The 19,975-nt window shown below is 55.8% G+C and overlaps 1 protein-coding gene across 1 annotated transcript; it reads right to left on the bottom strand.

The window, feature by feature from the left end:
• Positions 1-1,940: 1,940 nt before the first annotated feature.
• On the bottom strand, positions 1,941-17,866 carry KRT7 (keratin 7). The gene is made up of 9 exons (XM_039471823.2): positions 17,410-17,866; positions 15,821-16,032; positions 13,658-13,718; positions 12,409-12,504; positions 9,528-9,692; positions 7,706-7,831; positions 5,199-5,419; positions 2,650-2,684; positions 1,941-2,272 (listed from the first exon to the last, which is right to left on the bottom strand). The coding sequence occupies exons 1-9, from the start codon at positions 17,731-17,733 to the stop codon at positions 2,097-2,099; spliced, it is 1,416 nt and encodes a 471-aa protein (XP_039327757.2). The 5' UTR covers positions 17,734-17,866; the 3' UTR covers positions 1,941-2,096.
• Between the last annotated feature and the right edge of the window lie 2,109 nt (positions 17,867-19,975).

Genomic DNA, 19,975 nt, shown 5'->3' with positions numbered 1-19,975 from the left:
CTACGGGAACCAGTGCCCATAGGAGGGTGTTGAGGGGAGCGGATAGAAACGGGAGAAGCTCTGAGCAGAAGGGGCCTCTGGCTGCCAGGAGCCTGATCCCTGTCCTCCCCCTCCGGCAGGTGTCAGCAGCTCCCGCGGCGGGGTCGTGTGCGGGAACCTGTGCGGGTCGGGCACCGGCCTGTGCGCACCCTGCGGCCAGAGCTGCGGCAGCGGCCGCTCCGTGCGCTTCGCCTGAGCACCCCGCTTTGTACCCATACCACCCCGCCAGCAGCAGCCGCAGCAGCCTCAGCCTCACGAGGCAGCCCGGAGCTCCCAGGGCCCCCAGAGGAGTGGAAGAAGGGCTTCAAGGCTCAGCCGCCCACTCGGCCCCCACGCCATGCTTTCTGGTTTCGCATCCCCGCCCGCTGATCCATCCCTTCACTGCTCCCGGGAGCACAGGGCTCCTGGTCCCAGCTCTCCCCACCCCGCGTCTAAAGGACTGTGTCCTCGCAGCCCAAGGCAAAGACTCGGGTCCAGAGGCCTGTGGCCTCTGAGGGACAGATGGGCCTGGAGCCCCTTGGTGTGGACTTACTGTGCCTTCTAATCCACGTGCGGGACAGGCTACCTCTCGCGCCTCACTGCCTGGCTCCCTCCCTCTCCTCTGTCTTTGTCTCAGCACTTCCAGTAAATCTCCCGGTGACATATAATGCGCCCTGACAGTCTCTCGTTCCTCCTGCCCGCTTCGTCTTCCCACCCAGGTTTCCCATCAGGGGCGGACAGAGAGCTGTGCGCAGCAGTGGAGGAGGGCTGACCCACCCCCACACCCTGCCTCACCCCGGTCCTGCGTCCTGAAGGGCCACCACCAGAGCCAGCAGATGGAAGGGCAATGCGGCAAGCCTTAGTTGGGAGGTGGGAGGGGCTGGATCTCCTGACAACTTGGGTGGGAACCTCATCACTGTGGCTGCTGGGACATCCCTGGTCCACTTCTTCCACTCTCCACCCTCAGCCCCCACCTCAGCACTTGAAAGTTCCCTGACCATCGGGTCAAATATACACACTTCCCCTCTGAAGCCAGCTCATCCCAGAGAGCTCCCCCACCCACACCACCACCATCACCCCCTGGGGTCCCAGACACAGAGACCTCCCCACTGCTCCACAGCGCCCATCATACATGCTGCTGCCGGTCAGGGACACATTTCCCCATGAATAGGCCCTGCCACAGAACACCTGCCACACTCACAGGCACACAGACCTGTGCGTTGAGGACCCTGACACATAGAGTTTCCCATCAAGCACTGACCTAACACACGGATGTCCTTCCCCACTCCCATGGATGCAAGTGCAAACCCATCCCTCCGCCAAGGTCCTGGGCACAGACCTATTACCAGGGATCTAGGCTCTAGGACCCGCCTCCATGCACACACACCTCCTCCCCCCAGCCACCACCCCACAGAATTCGAGATGCAGAGGACTTCTCCAGGGCCCCGCCTGGCTGGCCATGAGCCTGGCAGACCCAGCACCAGGAAGGGCTGAGGACAGCTGGCGTGAGAGTTGGCTAGGCCACCCGAAACCGGGGCCTGGGGCAGCTAAACGTTTGTGGCCTCTTCACAAAAGGAATGTGCTCTGGCAGCTCCAGGCATGGGGAGAGGGAGGCACACAGGCTTCCCACCCACTTAACAGGGCAGCATTCCAAGGCCCAGTTGCTGGCAGAGGCTGCATTTCCCCGTGGCTCTTCTGGGCTTCCTTAGGAGAATCTTTGGGATCAGCCCCAGCCCTGGAGACCAAGGCTCACCTTAGGAAAGCGTCCTGCCCCTTAGAGCAGCACCCCACCCCACCACGAGCCTTCTCAGTCTCCTGCACAAAAGGCTTCCTAGTCATCAGGGGGACCCTGCCTTCTCTAGTCCCCTGTCCTCCCCTGCCCAGTCTAATGAAGCCAGGAGACCAGGCACGGGCCACACAGATCACTCAGACCTCAGAACGAGGCTGCTTTACTGGACGCTATTCTGACATCACTTTCCAGACTGTCTCTCGGTCTTGGGAACAGGCATGGGAGGCAGGGAGGGGAATCTTCTGGGACTGTGGGTAGTGGCTGGGGGAATGGAGGGGTGGGAAGCAGCTCAGTTGCGGGCGCTCCTGCGACTGGTGGATGTGGTCCGGATGGAATAAGCCTTCAGGGGCCCAGGACCCACACTGCTGGAGAAGCTCAGGGCATTGCTGCCCATGGTTCCCCCGAAGCTCAGCCCAATGCCACCACCACTGCCACTGCCACTGCCTCCAGTGGAATTCACCACAGCTAGGAGAGAAAAGAGGGGGGCTCTCTTCAGTGCAAGACTCCCTACCAGGGACCCCATCCCTTCACTGTACCCCACCCTCCTGCCCCAGCTGCCTCTCTCCCTCGCCCCTGCCCCCGCCATGGGCCAACCCAGAAGGAGCCTCCGACAGGGGTAGGGCTGCCCCCCAGGTACTCCCGGCCCCACCCTGCCCTCTTGCACTTCTTCCTGGGCCATTGAGCCTGCCTGCATGTGCTCCAGGTGACCTGCCAGACCCGGGGGAAAGAAAGGAGGCTCCTGGCCCCTTCGGCAGGACCCTGGGCCAATCTGCCATTCTCTAGACCCAGCCTGTCTGAACAGCACAAGGGTTGCTTTCCATGGGCCGCAGCCAAGGACTTACAGATATTCACGGCTCCCACTCCATCTCCGGCCAACCTGGGGGCAGAAGACAGGCTGTGAGGGCGGCTCTTTCTAGCGCGGGAGGGAAGCACTCTCAGCCCCGTCTCCTTCCAGGCCCCAAGCAGGGTCATTGTTTTTCCTTCTTGCCCCACACTTCCAGCCTGACTTCAGCCTTGTAAAAGGATCGAGGAGGAGTGTGGGAAGGGGGTGTTCACCTTGACCCTTCTATCCACTGGCCACATGACCCCAACAATGTCTCAGAGCCTCCATTTCCCACTCATACCTTGAGCCCAACTACAGGACCAAATTCATGGGCTTGTGTGTGAGGGTTAAATGACATAATTTGCCTAACGCCCTGGGCACGTAGGATCCGGTGAATGGTAGCTGGGTGTAGTATTTACGTAGATCGCTGCCTTTCCTCACCATATCATAAAATCCTAAAGGTGTCTGTGGGCTATTGATACTTTTATCCCCAGCATGAGGCCTGGAGAAGTCATTGCTTACTATATGACAAAATAATTAGTGAATCATTGACTGATTGAATGGGGTTCCAGCCAGGACCGAGGAAGGAGCCGGGAGTGGGGGTGGTTTAAGCAGCCAATGGGGCTGAAACAGGTCTTGCAGTAGAAATTAAAATCCATTCAAGACAGCTGGGTATGTTTGTTTTGTGACTCACAGCCCCATTGTCACCAAGCCCTTGGCCTTGGGGATCAGTTTGCTCTGTGGGGGGAGGGAGAACCTCACTTTGGTGGAGGGAATGCAGACAGCCTCGCTGGCCTCTGTGGCCCCAAGCCTAGGAAGCAGGCAGAGCAAAGGCAGAAGGAAAGAGAGGTTTGCTGAAAGCTTGCAGGGCGCTCGCTTAAATGGCCTCTGCTGGTGCTGGGAGTTGCTGGCACCTATGGGTGGGGAGAGGGAGCCAGGTGGCATCCAGGCAGCAACTCTAAGAATCTCTGGTCCAATGCCTAAAGAATTCAGATAGAAGAGGCCGGAATGTCCAAGGCTCTAGTAGTCTGTGTGACTTTTCTCATTCTAAGTAAGTGTTTTTTTGGTAACTTTGTATTCTTAAAGTAGGCCATCTAGTTTGAGTGAGTTTCTGGACCACAACTCTGCTAAGTTAAGGGATAAAAAGCAAGGTATCCACCTCCATATCCCCCAGGGTTCGGGGGACAGTATCCTCTCAGAGTACCCGGATCTAAGCCTGGTTATAGCAGCTCAGACTGAGATTAAGGGGATGTCTCTGCAGGCTGTGTGACCTTGGGCACAGTACTAACCGTTTCTGGGCTTCAGTCCCCTTTTTTTCCCATGGAGGAAACTGGATCAGGTACTACTCTAGAGTCCCCCAACAGACTTCTATGAGGATGGAAGGCCCAGGGTATGGGTTCTAGAGAATATGGGGGCCTTGTGTCCATGGGGGAGGAGGAAGCAGAGAGAGGCATCTTGGCCGGAGCTCCCTGTGCCCAGATGAGCTTCTGTGTTCCCAGAGGCCTTTGGTGTTCAATTCCTCTTCCCACAAAGACGCGGTGCTAACCCAGGGAGGAGGCGGGTCAACGGCAGCACAGAGCCCCTTCCTCCCTCTCTGCCTCCCACTCATACCCGGCCGCCTATGCCTCCTCTCCTCCCACACCCAACCCTCCCCCAGCCCTAGCACCCCTCACTCCCCAGTCCCTTCCCCGCTGCTCCGTCCATCCTCCATCATGTCTCTCCCTGGCCCCGCAGGAATCATGCTCAGAAAAGAAAAGGTTCTTGTTTACACTCAGCATTTGACAAATGCGTGTTACTGGTCTCTGGGGGTTTCCTTGGCAGGTATTTTTTCTCCTCCACCAGTCGGCAACCTCCCTGAGGGCAGAAACGTGACCTACGTATTCTCTATCGTCATGGTGTCTTATAACAAGCCGAGAATGAAGAGGTTGAGTTCTAACCCAGCAATATGCACACGAAGGCCCAGCTGCATAGACAGAGGTGCCATGGAGTTCATGAAAAAGGTCCTATCAGACTCACCCACTCCAGCCTCCTCTCTGACTGCAAGTGATTCTGCAAATATCTCTGTAGACAAAATTATCCCCACCCTCACCACAGTCGGTCAACACCACATGACGTAGCACTTAGTTCTGTAGTGAGGAGCAGCCGGGCATCCTGGAAGATCCTTGGAGCGGGAATCGGCATACCCTGACTGCACACTGACCCTGTTTCCTCAATTAATGAAATTCAACCACAGCTTTCCCCTCTGGAGACTAAGGATTCAGTTGTCTCTGACCTGACTGCCTGAATGTGTGCTGAGGATCAAATACGATAATCCTAAGAGCCACACACACAAAGGGACTGTTGCCACTTCAACCTGCCCACTGAGCTTCACAATCCATGGTCTTTCCTTCTAGAAGGTCATCTCATTGAACGCAAAGACACAAGCATCAGCTCTGGGTTCCCTGCATCCCCACACCCAACGCCCTTCAGAGGAGGGGCATAAAGGAAATGCTTGTAAATGGATGAATGTCGAGTCCCAGACCCCACAGAGCCCCAGAAGGATCCCCTTTCCAGCTTCCTTGTCCTCACCGGCTCTCCTCGCCCTCCAGCAGCTTGCGGTACGTGGCAATCTCGATGTCCAGGGCCAGCTTAACGCTCATCAGCTCCTGGTACTCACGCAGCTGCCGTGCCATGTCCTGCTTGGCCCGCTGCAGGGCGGCCTCCAGCTCCTCCTGCTTGGCACGAGCATCCTTGAGTGCCAGCTCCCCGCGCTCCTCAGCCTCAGCAATGGCGGCCTCCAACTTGGCACGCTGTGGGCAGTAGTGCAGCTGTGAGCTGAGGCTCACCAATCAACCTTCCTGCCTACCCAGCCTGCAGTGAGCACCTGGGCAACTTGCTTAAGGTGGCTTCATTGGCACCACCTACTCCCCCAAGCACCAGAGAATCCCAAGGGTTAAACACATAGGTTTGGATATCCAGTGCCTTGGCTCTGGCTCTGCCACTTACTAGCTATGTGACCATGGATGAATCAACCCTGCTAAGCCAAAGTCTCCTCTTTTCTAAAAGAACAAAAATCGCAGTGTCTACCTCATCAGGAGGTTTTGCGGATGAAATGAGATAATATATAAGACGTCCTCGGTGCAATGTCTAGCACATAGCAAGTGCTTAATAAATGCTATTATGATCATTTTAATGAGTGCTACTATGATTTTCAAACTCCCAGTCCCCCAGCCCCAGCCCCCAGCGGCAGGAGCTCCAAGACCCTGGGATCTTAATTGAGTCCCCAAATGTCAGGCAGCTGACAAGGATGAGAAACCACCTATAAAATAGGAACCAAGAACAGGCCCAGAACAGGAGGGCTTGGAGCAGAGAGACCCTCCTAGATGTCCCCAGATGCCATGAGACGCATGACTCACAGCCCCCGGCTTTGGTCAGTGATGGTCTGGTTCCAGACCCATGCCTGCCTGGAGCAGCTGCCACTTCCTGCCTGGACTTAGAGTGCCCTCTGCTTGGGCTTAGCCCCCCACTGCCAGGAGCCTGAATAGTTCTAGGCCTCATCTTGTTTAGCTCAGAGAGCCACCATCCCTGTCCCCTGGGCAAACACTTCTCCTCTCCCTTCTCACTGGCCTTTCTCTGTCCTCAGATCCTCTTCCCTCCACGGAGGCAGCCTGCCTCTCTGCCAGAGACAGCATTACCCAGGAGGCCCTCTGATGCTCTGCCTCTCAGCCACAGCTCAGTGCCCGGCCCTGTCATACTGGTGCCCCCAGAGCCAAGGTCATCCCTGCTGCCTCTGGGGACTCCTTCTAGCTTCCCCTGATGCCCCTCAGTGGTGGTAGACACCAGCTCTAGGCCTGGATCTGCTCTGTTGTGTGAGAGGAGAACCGGATGTGGTGGAGGCTGTAGGGTTTGGGAAATCACCATTTGTTATTCTGGGCTTCCCCTCCTGGCCTGGAAGCTGGCCCACTTCATGGGGTGACTCGTGGCCCTGCATTTGTGCCACAAGGCAGGCTTCACCCTGCTGTAAACAGGCCCGCAGGGCCCCACAGGGAAGCTATTTCTAGATAAACCACTCCTACATCCCCCTACCCAGCTCATCTGGAAATCAGCTTTTCAGAGCTTCCACATGTGCCGCTTCCCCCTCTCTCCGCTGCAGACACCTGCACAGGCTGAGCTGCCCTGGCCACACTCTACTCAGCCAGGGCTAGGGGCCCTGCCCCCATCAACACCTCCAACCCCAGCTTCCAGCAAAGCTCATCCTCCCAGGCAGTCTCTCATCTGAGACCCGTGCCCCTGCCATGTGCCAGGTGCTGGGAGAGAGGAGCAATGAACCAGACAGACAAGGTCCCTGCTCTCCTGGAATTTGTTATATTCCAGTGGAGGAAGGGACCATCAATCACTTAATGAGTAAGATAGAACATTTCAGAGAGCAGCAGGGGCTTCACAGAACTTCAGACAGGCTGCTGATAGAGGAGCTGGGTGTTTGAGAATGCCGTCTCTGAGAAGGGGTCTTTTCCGAAACCCCGGGGAGGAGAAAGGAACAGCCGTGGACAGAGCTGGGAGAACCACATTCCGGGCGGAGGCAACGCCAAGGGCAAAGGCCCTGAAGCATGACCATGCTTGGCAAATGCAAGACGCAGGGAGCAGGTTAGCGTGGCCAGAGCATGAAGCGAGTCATGGAAAGTGAGGCTGGGGCGGGAAAGGGCCGTGTGAGCCATTATAAGGTCTTCCACTGGCCTCTGTCCCCGCAATGAATGATGAGCTCCCAGGGACAGCGCCCTGCACCCAGAAACAGGTGCGAGCAGAGTGCTCAGTACCAATGTGGAGCCAGTGGTGGCTTTCGTCTGGTCAGCCAGCCTGAGTCTCCCTCCACAGGCTCTGTGCACATCCAGGACCCTTATTCCATCAGCCCATGCCAGGACCTGGCCAAGAACATTCTGTCCTGGAGAGCTCACAAGGGAGTCTGAGAAAGCAGCACTGGGAGAGCAGAGCCTTTGGCCCGGAGAGGGGAGCCTCCTGCTCCTCATCCTGAGTTTGGCCTCAGCTGGCCACACCCACATGCCCCAAGGAGCAGATGAGGCCAGGAGGGCTTGTCCTACCTGGTTCTTGATGGTGTCGATCTCAGCCTGCAGCCTCTGGATGGCCCGGTTCATCTCTGCAATTTCATTTCGGGTATTCCGGAGATCGTCCCCGTGCTTCCCAGCCTGGGCCTGGAGGGTCTCAAACTGGAGCGGCCGTACAGAGGGTTACGGCAGGGAGGTGGACAGTGAGCACAGGTAACTCATCCCTCTCCCCACCCAAGGAAGGCTCATCCCAGCTTATATTTTCAGAAGGACCATCTGACTCCCATCAACCTTTGCCCCATGCCAGGAGACCAGACAGTGGGCAGCAGGGTGAGGAAGGGATTCAGACTTCTCCCAGCCAGGCAGGCGGACAGATGAGGCTCCCCAGACCCATCCCTACAGATCTCAGGGCTCTTCCACTCCCACCATGCCCTTCTGCTGGAGAATCACCGAGAGTCTAAGATTCTCACCTGTTCAACACCCAGCATGCCCATCTCACAGGTGGGGAGAGTGAGTCTCAGGAGAGAAAGAACCACCAAGGGACCACACAGCCAGTCAGTGGCAGAACAAGGGCCTGAGCCCAGGTGTCCTTGTTGGCACACCTGTGTTCTCTCCCATGCACGTGAATGACTCCCTATCTCTGCAGGGGCAGACCTCTCAACCCTTGCCTCAGGACCCCTTCTCTGGGAATGCTGGTTCACCCCAGAACCCCTCTTGCTCCCTCAGTCCCTGTGCCATCCACTGTCCTGCCACCATGATGTACATGTGATGATTAAGCCTCCCAGGGCTAGGGCCCTTGCATTCAGGATCTAGTCCCTGCTCTTCCATCTACTAGCTGTATACAGCTAGGCAAATTACTTAGTCTCTCTTTGCCTCAATTTTCTCATCTTTAAATGGGGCTAATAGGCCAGGGGTGGTGGCTCACACCTGTAATCACAGAACTTTGGGAGGCTGAGGCAGATGGATCACCTGAGATCAGGAGTTCCAGGCCAGCCTGGCCAACAGGGTGAAACACTGTGTCTACCAAAAATACAAAAAAAAAATTAGTCAGGCTTGGTGGCACGCACCTGTAATCCCAGCTACTCAGGAGGCTGAGGAATGAGGATCGCTTGAACCCAGGAGGCAAAGGTTGCAGTGAGCTGAGATCGCACCAGTGCACTCCATCCTGGGTGACAGAGCGAGACTCCATCTCAAAAAAATAAAAATAAAATAAAGTGCCGGGCACGGTGGCTCAAGCCTGTAATCCCAGCACTTTGGGAGGCCGAGGCGGGTGGATCACAAGGTCGAGAGATCGAGACCATCCTGGTCAACATGGTGAAACCCCGTCTCTACTAAAAATACAAAAAATTAGCTGGGCATGGTGGTGTGTGCCTGTAATCCCAGCTACTGAGGAGGCTCCCACTCAGGAGGCTGAGGCAGGAGAATTGCTTGAACCCAGGAGGCGGAGGTTGCGGTGAGCCGAGATCGCACCATTGCACTCCAGCCTGGGTAACAAGAGCAAAACTCTGTCTCAAAAATAAAATAAAATAAAATAAAATAAAATGGGGGTAATAATGCTGCCTATCTAATAGGGCTGTTCTGTGGCTCACATGAGTCAACAGTGGCAAAGCATTTGAAAATCGCCTAGTACTGTGTAAGCATACCACATTTTAGCTATTATAATCACTAATCCATATCTCTTTCCTCCGCCCTGTCCTCCCACCATGGGATTTCCTCCAAGGCAGAGCGTCACAAACTTCACCACTGGTGCCTGCCAGAACAGTGGGACCCAGGCCCTGAAGGCTTGAGACGAGTTGAGTAAGGGAGGCTGCCACCACGGATCCCGGCAGGAGAAAGTATGCCCCCAGTGGCTTCGTACCTTGGTCTGGTACCAGGACTCAGCCTCAGCCCGGCTGCATTTGGCCATCTCCTCATACTGAGCCTTGACCTCAGCGATGATGCCGTCCAGGTCCAGGGAGCGATTGTTGTCCATGGACAGCACCACAGACGTGTCCGAGATCTGGGACTGCAGCTCTGTCAACTCCTGCAGGGACCAGACAGAACATCAGGCTTGGGGCAGGATCCATCCCCACCCACGCCCACCTGGGATTCCCCACTCACAGAGGAAAGAAAAAAGAGAATATAGCCTGGAGTGGGCTGAGTCACCAGGCAACAAGGGCCAGACCCAGCACATTAAGTTATTTCATTCTGCCCACCGTTGGCTTCCTGAGAGCCCCTTAGCAGTGTCTCAAGCGAGAATCAGGTAGGATTAAAGGGGATAAGGAAAGGGACAGTGTGGTGCGCTGTGCGGACTTCGCACTGTGAGGTGCTGTGGGCACATGAGCTGTATTGTGAGGGAGGCCGTGGGGAATGGATGAAATTATCTTATCCACCCTGCTACAGAATACTCTGCAGTCTGTACACTGATAGTGCGGCTCCAAGTACCTGTGGGGAATGTGTCCATGATGTTCTGTAGCATTGAAAAGCATGATGCTATTTTTATTGAAAATATATATTTCTGTATCTCTATGTACATGTAAGCACAGAAAAGTCTGGAAATGTAGACACAAAGATGGTAACATTGGCTATAAGTAATCCATCTTCTCTTTTTTTTTTTTTTAGACAGTTTGCTATGTCACCCAGGCTGGAGTGCAGTGGCACAATCTCTGCTCACTGCAACCTCTGCCTTCTGGGTTCAAGCGATTCTCCTGCCTCAGCCTCCCAATTAGCTGGATTACAGGTGCCCGCCGCCGCACTCAGCTACTTTTTGTATTTGTAATAGACACAGGGTTTCACCATGTTGGCCAGGCTGGTCTCAAATTCCTGACCTCAAGTGATCCACCCACCTCGGACTCCCAGAGTGCTGGAATTACAGGCATGAGCCACCACACCCAGCCGAGTAATCCATTTTCAATTTATGATTTACTTAATTTTTCAGATTTTTTCAATAAGTATGTATTACTTTCACCATGAAAAGAAAACAACTCTATATATACACACACACACACACATGTGTGTGTGTGCACGCGCGCATGTGTACATGTGTGTTTACACATAAATAAACTATGTGGTAGACACAGGAAGACCTGTGTGCTGAGATTAGAAGCACCTGAAGCAAGCCTCAAAGAAACTTCCCCTGAAAGCAGGGCACAGTGGTTCATGCTTGTAATCCCAGCACTTTGGGAGGCCAAGGCAGGAGGCTCATCTGAGGTCAGGGGTTCAAGACCAGCCTGGCCAACATGGTGAAACCCCGTCTCTACTTAAAATACAAAAATTAGCTGGGCGTGGTGGCAGGCACCTATAATCCCAGCTACTTGGGAGGCTGAGGCAGGGAGAATTGCTTGAACCCGGGAGGCAGAGGTTGCAATGAGCCAAGATTGCACCACTGCACTCCAGCTTGGGTGACAGAGCAAGATTCTGTCTCAAAAAAAAAAAAAAAGAAAAAGAAAAGAAACTTCCCCTGAAATTCACAAATGTGTGGACATTTGCTCTGAGGGGCTAGTGGAGACTGGACGTGCAGACAAAGACTAGACTGAAGAACTGGTCTGTAAACTCACATGCTAATTATGCCCAGCCTAGCCTCTGCCAGGTGACTGGCCACCCTATCTTCTGCCTAAGGCCAGAGATTCACACTGATGAGAGTGGTGAGGTTTTTAAATCCCCTTGCAGAAAAAGAGCTGGAAACTCCAGAGGACAAGGATGAGAGGGAGAGAATGAGAAGAGAAGGGAGGACAGAAGAGTGATGAGTTGATGGGCAGCTACCCACCCAGCCCCTTCGGGAGTAAATGCTCAGGCACTCCAGTCTCTCCTGACTTGGGCTCTCTTGCTGGCCCCACCCAGCCCACCTTTGAACCCTGTTACAGCCCGGGGTCCCCTGACCTCCTCCTGGTTCCTTTCGGTCCCACCAAACCCCCTTCCTTAGAAATGCTTCGACCATCTCATGTCTCTCCAAAGTCAATCCTGATTGACTCGCCCCCCCAGCTCTTCCTGAACCCCTAGGCCATCTTGAATTCCTGAGTCCAGAAAGGATAAAGAGCAAGGTAAGTGCTTCCAACCCCTGATGAAGGAAATAATGTATATCGTGGTCCATTTCCAAGACAAAGTGCCTTAAATTGGCTTAGGTCAACAAACTACAGAAGAAATAGAATATTCTAGGCCCCTGCTTGGATAGCCAATGCCTGCTTGTCAACCCCCCCCCAGCCCCGCCTTTCTTGCCCTCACCTGAACCAAAGAAGTCTAGTCTAAGACGAAGGTTTACTAGCCTGCAAAATAGCTCACTTTGTCTGCTCCTATCGGCCTGTCCAGCCACCTAGGTCGTAAGTCAAATACTTAAATAGCCCTTGAGCTGACTAGGATTGCAATACATTGTGAGCTGCAACAAAAAGCAGCAAGCCAACCCCAAAGAAAACACCTAAAGCCTCTACCCAACAACCAATAGGCTACATCCAGGAAGATCGTGACCCCATAGTACTCAGCCTGTGAGGAACTGGGGAGGGGCCTACGCACTAGGGGATAAAGTGCTTGCTGTGGCTGTGTTGGGTGCGCCTGCCCATCAGACACCTGATCTTACAAGACCATCATTAAAAGCCTCACTTTCTCTGTTCTCCAGGTCTCTGAGTCCATGCTTTGGGTTTGGATGGGTGAGTTTGTTTTTCACACTGACACACATCTGGACCAGTCCAGAGGCAGGGGGCTGGACCAGACGGCTTCTTGGTTAGAATGGGTAGATAAGGCACGTCGCCCAGCCCCATGGTCCTCACCGTCTCATGGAGGGTCCTGAGGAAGTTGATCTCATCACTCAGGGCGACCACCTTGGCCTCCAGCTCCACCTTGCTCATGTAGGCAGCATCTACATCCTAGGGGTTGGGGCAAGATGGGGCAGAAGGAGACCATGTCCTCAGTACAGGGAACATTTAGTAGGGGTGGGAGCAGGCCTGCCCTGTCCAACCCACAGACCAAACGCTCCCGCCCTACCCAGAAACAGTTTCTCCAGCTGCCTGACATGGTCACAGCAGAAGGCTTGCCCTGCTGACCCTCCAGACTGCATGGTGGGCATCAGCACTGGTATCCCAGAGGAGCTGAAGCTCAACCTAGCACTTGACCGGTTCCTAAAGACCTAGATGGTTTCAACACACCCCTAGCTCCACCTACTAATCATATGACCTGGAACAAATCAGCTTCAATTCTGGGAGTCTCAACTTCTCATCAGTCAGTAGCAAAACACAAAGTCATTCGGATTTCCAGCCCTCCTCCCAGAGATAGAAAATCTCCAGCCTAGGTGTTTACTTTGCAGCCTGGTAACTAAGATACAGGTGGGCCTCAGATAACACCCCAGGTGAAGATGGTGTCTGGGCCTCTTCCAGCTGCACTTTCCTGAGGTTAAACTCCTATGGGCAGGCCTCACTTTTACTTATCCCTGAATCTCCAAGGGCCCAGCTCCCAGGGGCAAGTTGCACTTCTGTGGTTGGGCTTGGAATACCAAGTGCTCAGTGTTTTGAAGAGAATCTTAAAGGGCATGTAAACAAGACCCCTAAGATGCTTCTGAGGCCTTCCAACCTTGCACATCTCCAGGAACAGAGAGTTCATGCTGCCTCGAGGCAGCTCATTGCATTCATTCGGCAAATATTTCAGGCCAGCCAACTATCACTTTTGTGATGAAAATGTTCTGGCTTGAATAGAGCATGTCCTTATTCAGCGTTGAAATCTCCATCCTTTGCTCTTAGTTCTAATCCCTAGAGGCCTAAAAATGAGTCTAATCACTCATCACACACACACACACACACACACACACACACACACACACGCACGCACATGCACCCATGGGACAGGCCATGCAGTAAGGGCCTGGTTTCCAAAATTCTCCCTCCCCAAGCCTATTGCTTTCCTCTTGGACAGCCCAGGCAGGCCTTGGCCCCGGGTCCCCACTGGCAGCTCAGGTGAGAGGACTCTTTAGTCCTTTGTCCCATATGTTTTTGGACAACTCTCCTCCAGCCTGTCTTCCCCACTCACCTTCTTCAGCACCACAAACTCATTCTCAGCAGCCGTGCGGCGGTTAATTTCATCTTCGTACCTGCAGTAGAGGAGGGCCTGGTGTTGGTGCAGCTTTGCCGCCACCCCCTTATGTGTAGCTGTGAAATCTGCCCTGCCTCCCTTCCCCTACTCTTTATAGACACACCTGAAAAAAAAAACGTGTCAGCTACAAAACTAAATTTCCCTGACTTCCACGTGATCATTCTTAGGGCTTTGAGTTTGGGCACGGGGGGTTGTTGGCAGGGCACATAGGAAACATGGGAATCGCAGCACAAAGGCTGAGTGTCTGGCGAGAATGAAAGCAAATCGTAACAGCTGTATGCATGGCCTGGGTGCGGCAGGGCGCACACCATTATGTGCTTCCTGTGCATGAACTCCTTTCATCCTCACATCAAACCTGTAACGATGGGACTGTGGTTAGCAGAGAAGGGAACAGAGGCACAGAGAGGCAGAGTCATCTGCCCAGGTCACTAAGCTGCTAAATGGCACAGCCCAGACTTGAACCCTGGCAGCTGACTCCAGCCATGCCCTTACAACTACCTAATCTCACCCCTCAGGGGCAAAGTAGGGGTCTGATGGGGAAGAACCTTGTAGTATCAGGATGAAAGATACACAAAGTCCTGACAGAACCAGGTCCCCACTAGATGATCCAGCCCCCATCCCTCCTCCCACAGCTACCATCACTCTTCCTCCCAAGGAGCCACTCCTGGGCAAACAAGGCACAGAGGAAGAGACCACACCGGCCTAATCTAATGTTTACGTAGAGACTCCGAAAAGGTTGTTGGAAACAAGAGCTCCAAGAGCTGCTGGGAGCAATGGGGGCAACCTGGGGTAGAAAACAGGACATCCAGGTAGGCCAGGCCTCTCCAGAAGCCCAGACTCAGGGTGGGAGGTGCCCACACCCAAAAAGTTGCCCTCCTTCAAGTCCTATAGAAGCTGTAGCAATATCTGCAAGGCTGCCTGTCCACCCCTGCCTCGGCAGTGCACGGCCAGGTCCAGAGGGTGTACAGATCGCAACTCCTGAGCAGCTGCACACAGGGACCCTCCCTGTACCCGTTCCCCAGACCCCCGTCCAGCTCCTCTCTCAGTCCCAGCGCGGATCTCAGCCTGGCTCCACAGGAAGGTGCTCTGAGGGTTTGCGGTGGGGGTAGTACGCAGGGGTGGCAGGGGTGCACGCTCATGTACACAGTGTGAGTCCTGACAACAGGCCCCAGGCCTTCGCTGCTCTGCACCTGTCTGGTTCCACCTGCTGTGGGACTAATCCTGTTGACTTTTGCCCTAGGGAAGTGGGGGTGCGGGGGGAGGCACTCCACAGAGACCTTGTCTGCTCTCCTCCAGTCAGAGCCAATGTGCCCGCCCCTGCTTAGTCACACAGCCACAGGCAGGGGACAGAACTCACTCACTGCCCCGTGCCCCCCAGGTGTGGCTGGGTGGGACATCCAAGCTTCAGGATTTTGTTTCTATTCAATGAGAAAAGAGCGCAGGGAGCAGGGAGCACCTCAAAGGCCTGTCCTCAAAAACCCCAGTCCCGGCCTTCCTGGGCCTCCTCTGGCTCCTGCCATGACCAGACCCACCCTCAGCCTCTGTGGCCCTCTGACGGCTCACAATGACAATTTTCCCTCCCCACTTCTTTCCTCCCCAAGCTGAGTCCGTGTCCCCTCGTAGGAGTCAGGGACCTAAAATTCAATTCCCAGCTCTCCCAGCGACCTTTGCTGTGTGAGCTCAACCAACTCCCTAAACTCCTCTGGTCTCTAATTCCTCACCTGAACAAAAGAGAGTTGTTCTAGGGCAATCTGTGAAGGTCATACAAGTTCTGAAACACCCCTATCAGAAGACACCTTCTGCCCTCCTCTCTCTCGGGACCTTAGTCAGGCACGCAAAGGAAATAGTGCAGAGCTGGGCTGAGACATGTCACTGGGACTGAGTCAGGGGAAAAGACCAGAATGACTTGGAAACAGCCCCCAGGGACAAAGAAGAGAGAGGAGAGACAGGAAATGTGTGGGTCAAACTGGCCCCTTAGGGAATTATTAAACTGAGCAGTTTCGTGCTGACTCCTGAGGCAGGGGGACTTGCAGAAGGTCAGCTGATGAGTGCCACATTGGCCCGGGGCAGGGTCCTCACACGGGGCACTGGGGGCCTTACTTATTCTTGAAGTCCTCCACCACATCCTGCATACTCCGCAGCTCCGCCTCCAGGCGGCCCCCATCCACCTGCAGCGCCTCAAGCTGCCCTCTAAGGCCAGCAATCTGGGCCTCAAAGATGTCTGGGAGGCGGCTGCTCTTGGCGGACTTCTGCTCTTGCAGCAGCGCCCACTTGGTCTCCAGCAGCTTGTTCTGCTGCTCCAGAAAACGCACCTAGAAAGGGCAAGGAGGAGGAAACTCAAGAGGAGCCAGAGCATGCCACCCACCGTGGGACTGCGGAGCGTGGCCACTAGCCACTTAGCAGAGCCCTTGGATTCCAAATCGGGTGTCCTACCGAGTGATCCAGAAGCAGGTCTGCCTGGTTCACTGATGTGCCCTAGGGGTCTCCCTCCACTTCACTCCCCATCGCATTACAGGTGGTCTTCACCTCCCTCTCCGAAGGGCCACCTCTTCCCGTCTATGGATCATAAGGATGACTGGGCCTGGCCTCCCTCCGGTCTGGGACCTCGTCTCTTCTTTCCTCGGTATCCTTCCTCCCCTTCCCCTTTCTCCAGCAAGTCCTCAGGCAGGACAGGTCAATCTGTGGTCAAATGAGCCCAGCCCCAGAGCCAAAAAAGGGCCTTAAGGAGTAGCTGATTTGACTGGGGCTGGGAGGCTACAGAAGCCTCTGCAAAACCAGCAGCTCAAGGCCCCAGGCCCTGGGGACCACAGAGAGAAAGACGGTTTGGGGAGATCCCCACAGAATCTAAAAGACCCATCTGGATGAATGGTGAAGGAAAGAAGGACATGACCGGGGAGGTTTGGGAGTAAACTTGGTCTAAGCCTGAGGAAGGGGGCCCTGAACAGAAGGGCCTAACAGGGCTTTGCCTGAACTCCTCCCAAATCCACCAGTCAAGTCTGCCCCTTGCCCTCTCCGCCCCCAGGCCCTATATGTGGCAGAGGCCAACAGCCAGGAAAAATATTTCCAAAATGGCCCCTTTTGGAGGCCCCTCTCTGCCACTCCCTGCCCCCCACTGGGCTGTCTTCAAGCCAGGTGTAACCTCTCCTCCTGCCACCTAAAGGAGTCTGGAGGACCAGGCGGGTGGGGGCAGGGCGGGAGCTTCCCCCATCGAAACCTTCACCTCCAGCATCTGCACCCTCATCAGCATCTGAGTGAGCCTGTGTCTCCCGCGCTGGGAAGGGCGTGCCTCCTGACCCCTTCCCTGACTCCACACGGTCCCCTCTCAGGGAAAGGGTCCCAGAGAGAGAAACTCCTGGCCTTGGCCTCTGGAACTCCCAGCCTGATCCCGGGGACAAAACTGGTCCAGGGGACCCACACCCAGCCAGCGAGGGCAGTCCTGCAGCACCCAGGCCCGCACTCCCGGAGGAAAGGGAGGGGCAGCTGGGCAGCTTGCTGGCGGGGAGGGAGAGCTTGGAGACCGAGGCGATGAAATAGCCACGGGGTTCACGCGGAGGAGGAAGGCCGCCCAGATCGAGTCCCCAACATTGGCGGAAAGAGAGAAGGGTGGCAGAGCGCAGGCAGGAATAGTTAGGGCGGCTGGTGTGACCCGGGGCGGGGCTGGAGGCGAGGCGAGGTCCAGTCCCGCTCACCTTGTCGATGAAGGAGGCGAACTTGTTGTTGAGGGTCTTGATCTGCTCACGCTCCTCCTGGCGCACTCGCTGGAGGGAGGGGTCGGTGTCCAGCCGCAGCGGGGCCAGCAGGCTCTGGTTGATGGTGACCTCGCGGATGCCGGCGCCGACCGGGCCCCCATGGGCGGAGCGCAAGGCCACGCGCGGCCGCGAGGCGCCCAGGCCGTAGAGGCTGCTGCCGCCGAAGCCGCCGGGGCGCACGGAGCTCAGGCGCGCCTGGGCGCCGCGGCCGGAGAAGCCGGCGGAGCGCGAGCTGAACAGCGGGGAGCTGAAGTGGATGGACATGGTGGCTGGGCCGGGCTGGACTTAGCTGCGGGCGAGGAGGAGCGCGCACTCGCTGACCTCGGGGGACACTCGGCGCCTTTTATCGCAGGCGCGGGCCGCTGGGCTTCCACAGGTAGGGGCGGGGCTGGCCGCGGGCCACAGTTCTCTGCTGCCAGGCCCCTCCTGCGGCCGCCCTCCGCCCTCTGCCCGCCCGCCCCGCCGAAGCCCAGGCTTTCAGTCCTAGCAGGAACGGTCCGGAGGAGGCAAGAGCGTCATCCATAGACGGCCGCAGAGAACAGGGGGACCGCAGTTGCAGCGGATCAGTTAACAGGAGCCCCGCAGTTCCAGCGGCTCAGTGAGGGAAGGCTTCCCGGAGGAGGAGGCTTGGAGAGGAGGTGAAGAACATAGAGATTCCTGAGCCCCGAGCAGAGAGACCCAGTGGCAAGAGACTGGGGGAAGGGGTGGCCAGAAAAGTTCCAACCCAGGAGTCAACGCCCAGACGCCCCCACCCTCCAGGCTGCTGAAGCCAGAAAGGCATTCCCTCATGCTCTCCTTCACTCATTTGTTCGGGAGTTAGACCCCACCTGGCCCAGCTAGTTTCCCTGGCTGTGCTCCCTCCTACTTCATTTCCCATGGAAACTAGGCTGAGGGGGACACTGTGGCACTCCTGGCTCCTCCCCTCCCCACTCCAGTAGGCCAAGGAAGCCCAAGGGCCTTGGGAATGATTACCCCGGACCTGCACCTCCCCCACTTTGCACCATATTCCTGCCCATTTATTTTATGCGTCCCTATAGAGGAAGGGGACACGTGTGTATTTGTGACACTTTATGGATACGTATGCACGTCTGTGTGTACACACCTGCAGGCCTCTGCGCTCTGCTTTGCTCACACCCCCAGGCATATGCATGCGTGTGTCTGAGCCTGCTTACACAGATGGGGTCTGTGCGGGCATCCTGGGGGAGGGGGCAGCTGTGGCTACACAATGGCACACATTCGCATGCCTGCCTGAGTGCCTGTGCCTCTGTTGGCACTTAACACCCCTCCATCTCCCTCCACCATTTTTCTGTTTAAAGGCCCTCAGCGGTCATCATCTTCCTCCCGTGAAGCCACCACCAAACATTTCCCAGCAGTTTCAAACCCAGTCAAGGCAAGTGAACCTTGTGCTGGCACAGGGAATACCCGGCAAAGCCTGAGTGCTGGCCTCACTCCCCAGGAGGCCCAGCTATGCTTGTCACACCCTCTCTTCTCAGGCCTGGCTTCCTCTGCCTTTAGCCCACCTCTAGCCCCTCCCAATGAGCTGGCCAGGTTTGTCACCTCAGACCAAGCCCTTGGAGGAGCTGAGGGTGGGGACGGAATGTCCTTCCTGGTTGGCTATTTCAGTTAAAGCACGAGGACTTCCAGCAAGGCTAAAGAATGTCACCCTTTCTCAGTGATCTTAGTGGAGACTCACCAGCCCCCTCCCTGCCTCCTCTCTACCCTAGCCATGGGCGGGCGTTGGGTCAGCTTAGGCCAGAGGCAGAGGGGTGCTCAAGGAGACCTGCTGTGGCATTGGCTGCAGAGCGTGCATGTGTGTGTGAGAGAGAGAGAGTCAACCTGGAATTGCGCCTGGTTGTCGCTTGAAGAGTCCACGGATTACCTGGCCCTGTGATATTTGCATTCATGGGAATCTCATTGCCCTCATTCTTCAATGCCCAAGCAGGCAAAAGAGACCAATTGTTTAATTTACACACACGCACACACACACACACACACACACACACACTCACACTCCAACTTCCTTACCCCTCAGGGCTCATCTTCAACTCTTTTTTTCACTACTGCCTCTCACACCAACGCCTGCCTTCCCATACCTCCCCGACAAGTTCTGCCTCTGGCCCTCTCATCCCTCCCCACCTCCAGCCCCCTGCAGGATCTGCACTCTGGAGGCTGTGCCCACCTAGGCCAGGAGTTCCTGCATCCACTTCTCCCCTAAAGCCTGGCTGGGAAATCTTTGCCAGGACACTGCTGCTGCCTTGGGGCCCTGGACAGTCACTGCCCCTCCCTGGGCCATGGATTTTTTTCACCCAAGATGAAATCCCCAGATTCCATACCTGCAGAGGGCTGGGGAGGACAACGGGAAGGAGAAAAGGTCTCTGGGCTTTTTCAGGCCCACATCTGGCTTTGGGGGGTGGCACTTCGAGCAATATTTCCCCATTCCGGGGCCTGCCTGACATTCACCCCTTGGCCTCTCCTCCCCTCCCTGAAGCATTCCAGGCTGTTCCAG

This window comes from Saimiri boliviensis, chromosome 7 (genome assembly GCF_048565385.1).
Source record: "Saimiri boliviensis isolate mSaiBol1 chromosome 7, mSaiBol1.pri, whole genome shotgun sequence".
NCBI classification, from domain to species: domain Eukaryota; kingdom Metazoa; phylum Chordata; class Mammalia; order Primates; family Cebidae; genus Saimiri; species Saimiri boliviensis.
Note: the sequence above shows the minus strand (reverse complement) of the source record. Positions and strands in the feature narration are given on the sequence as shown.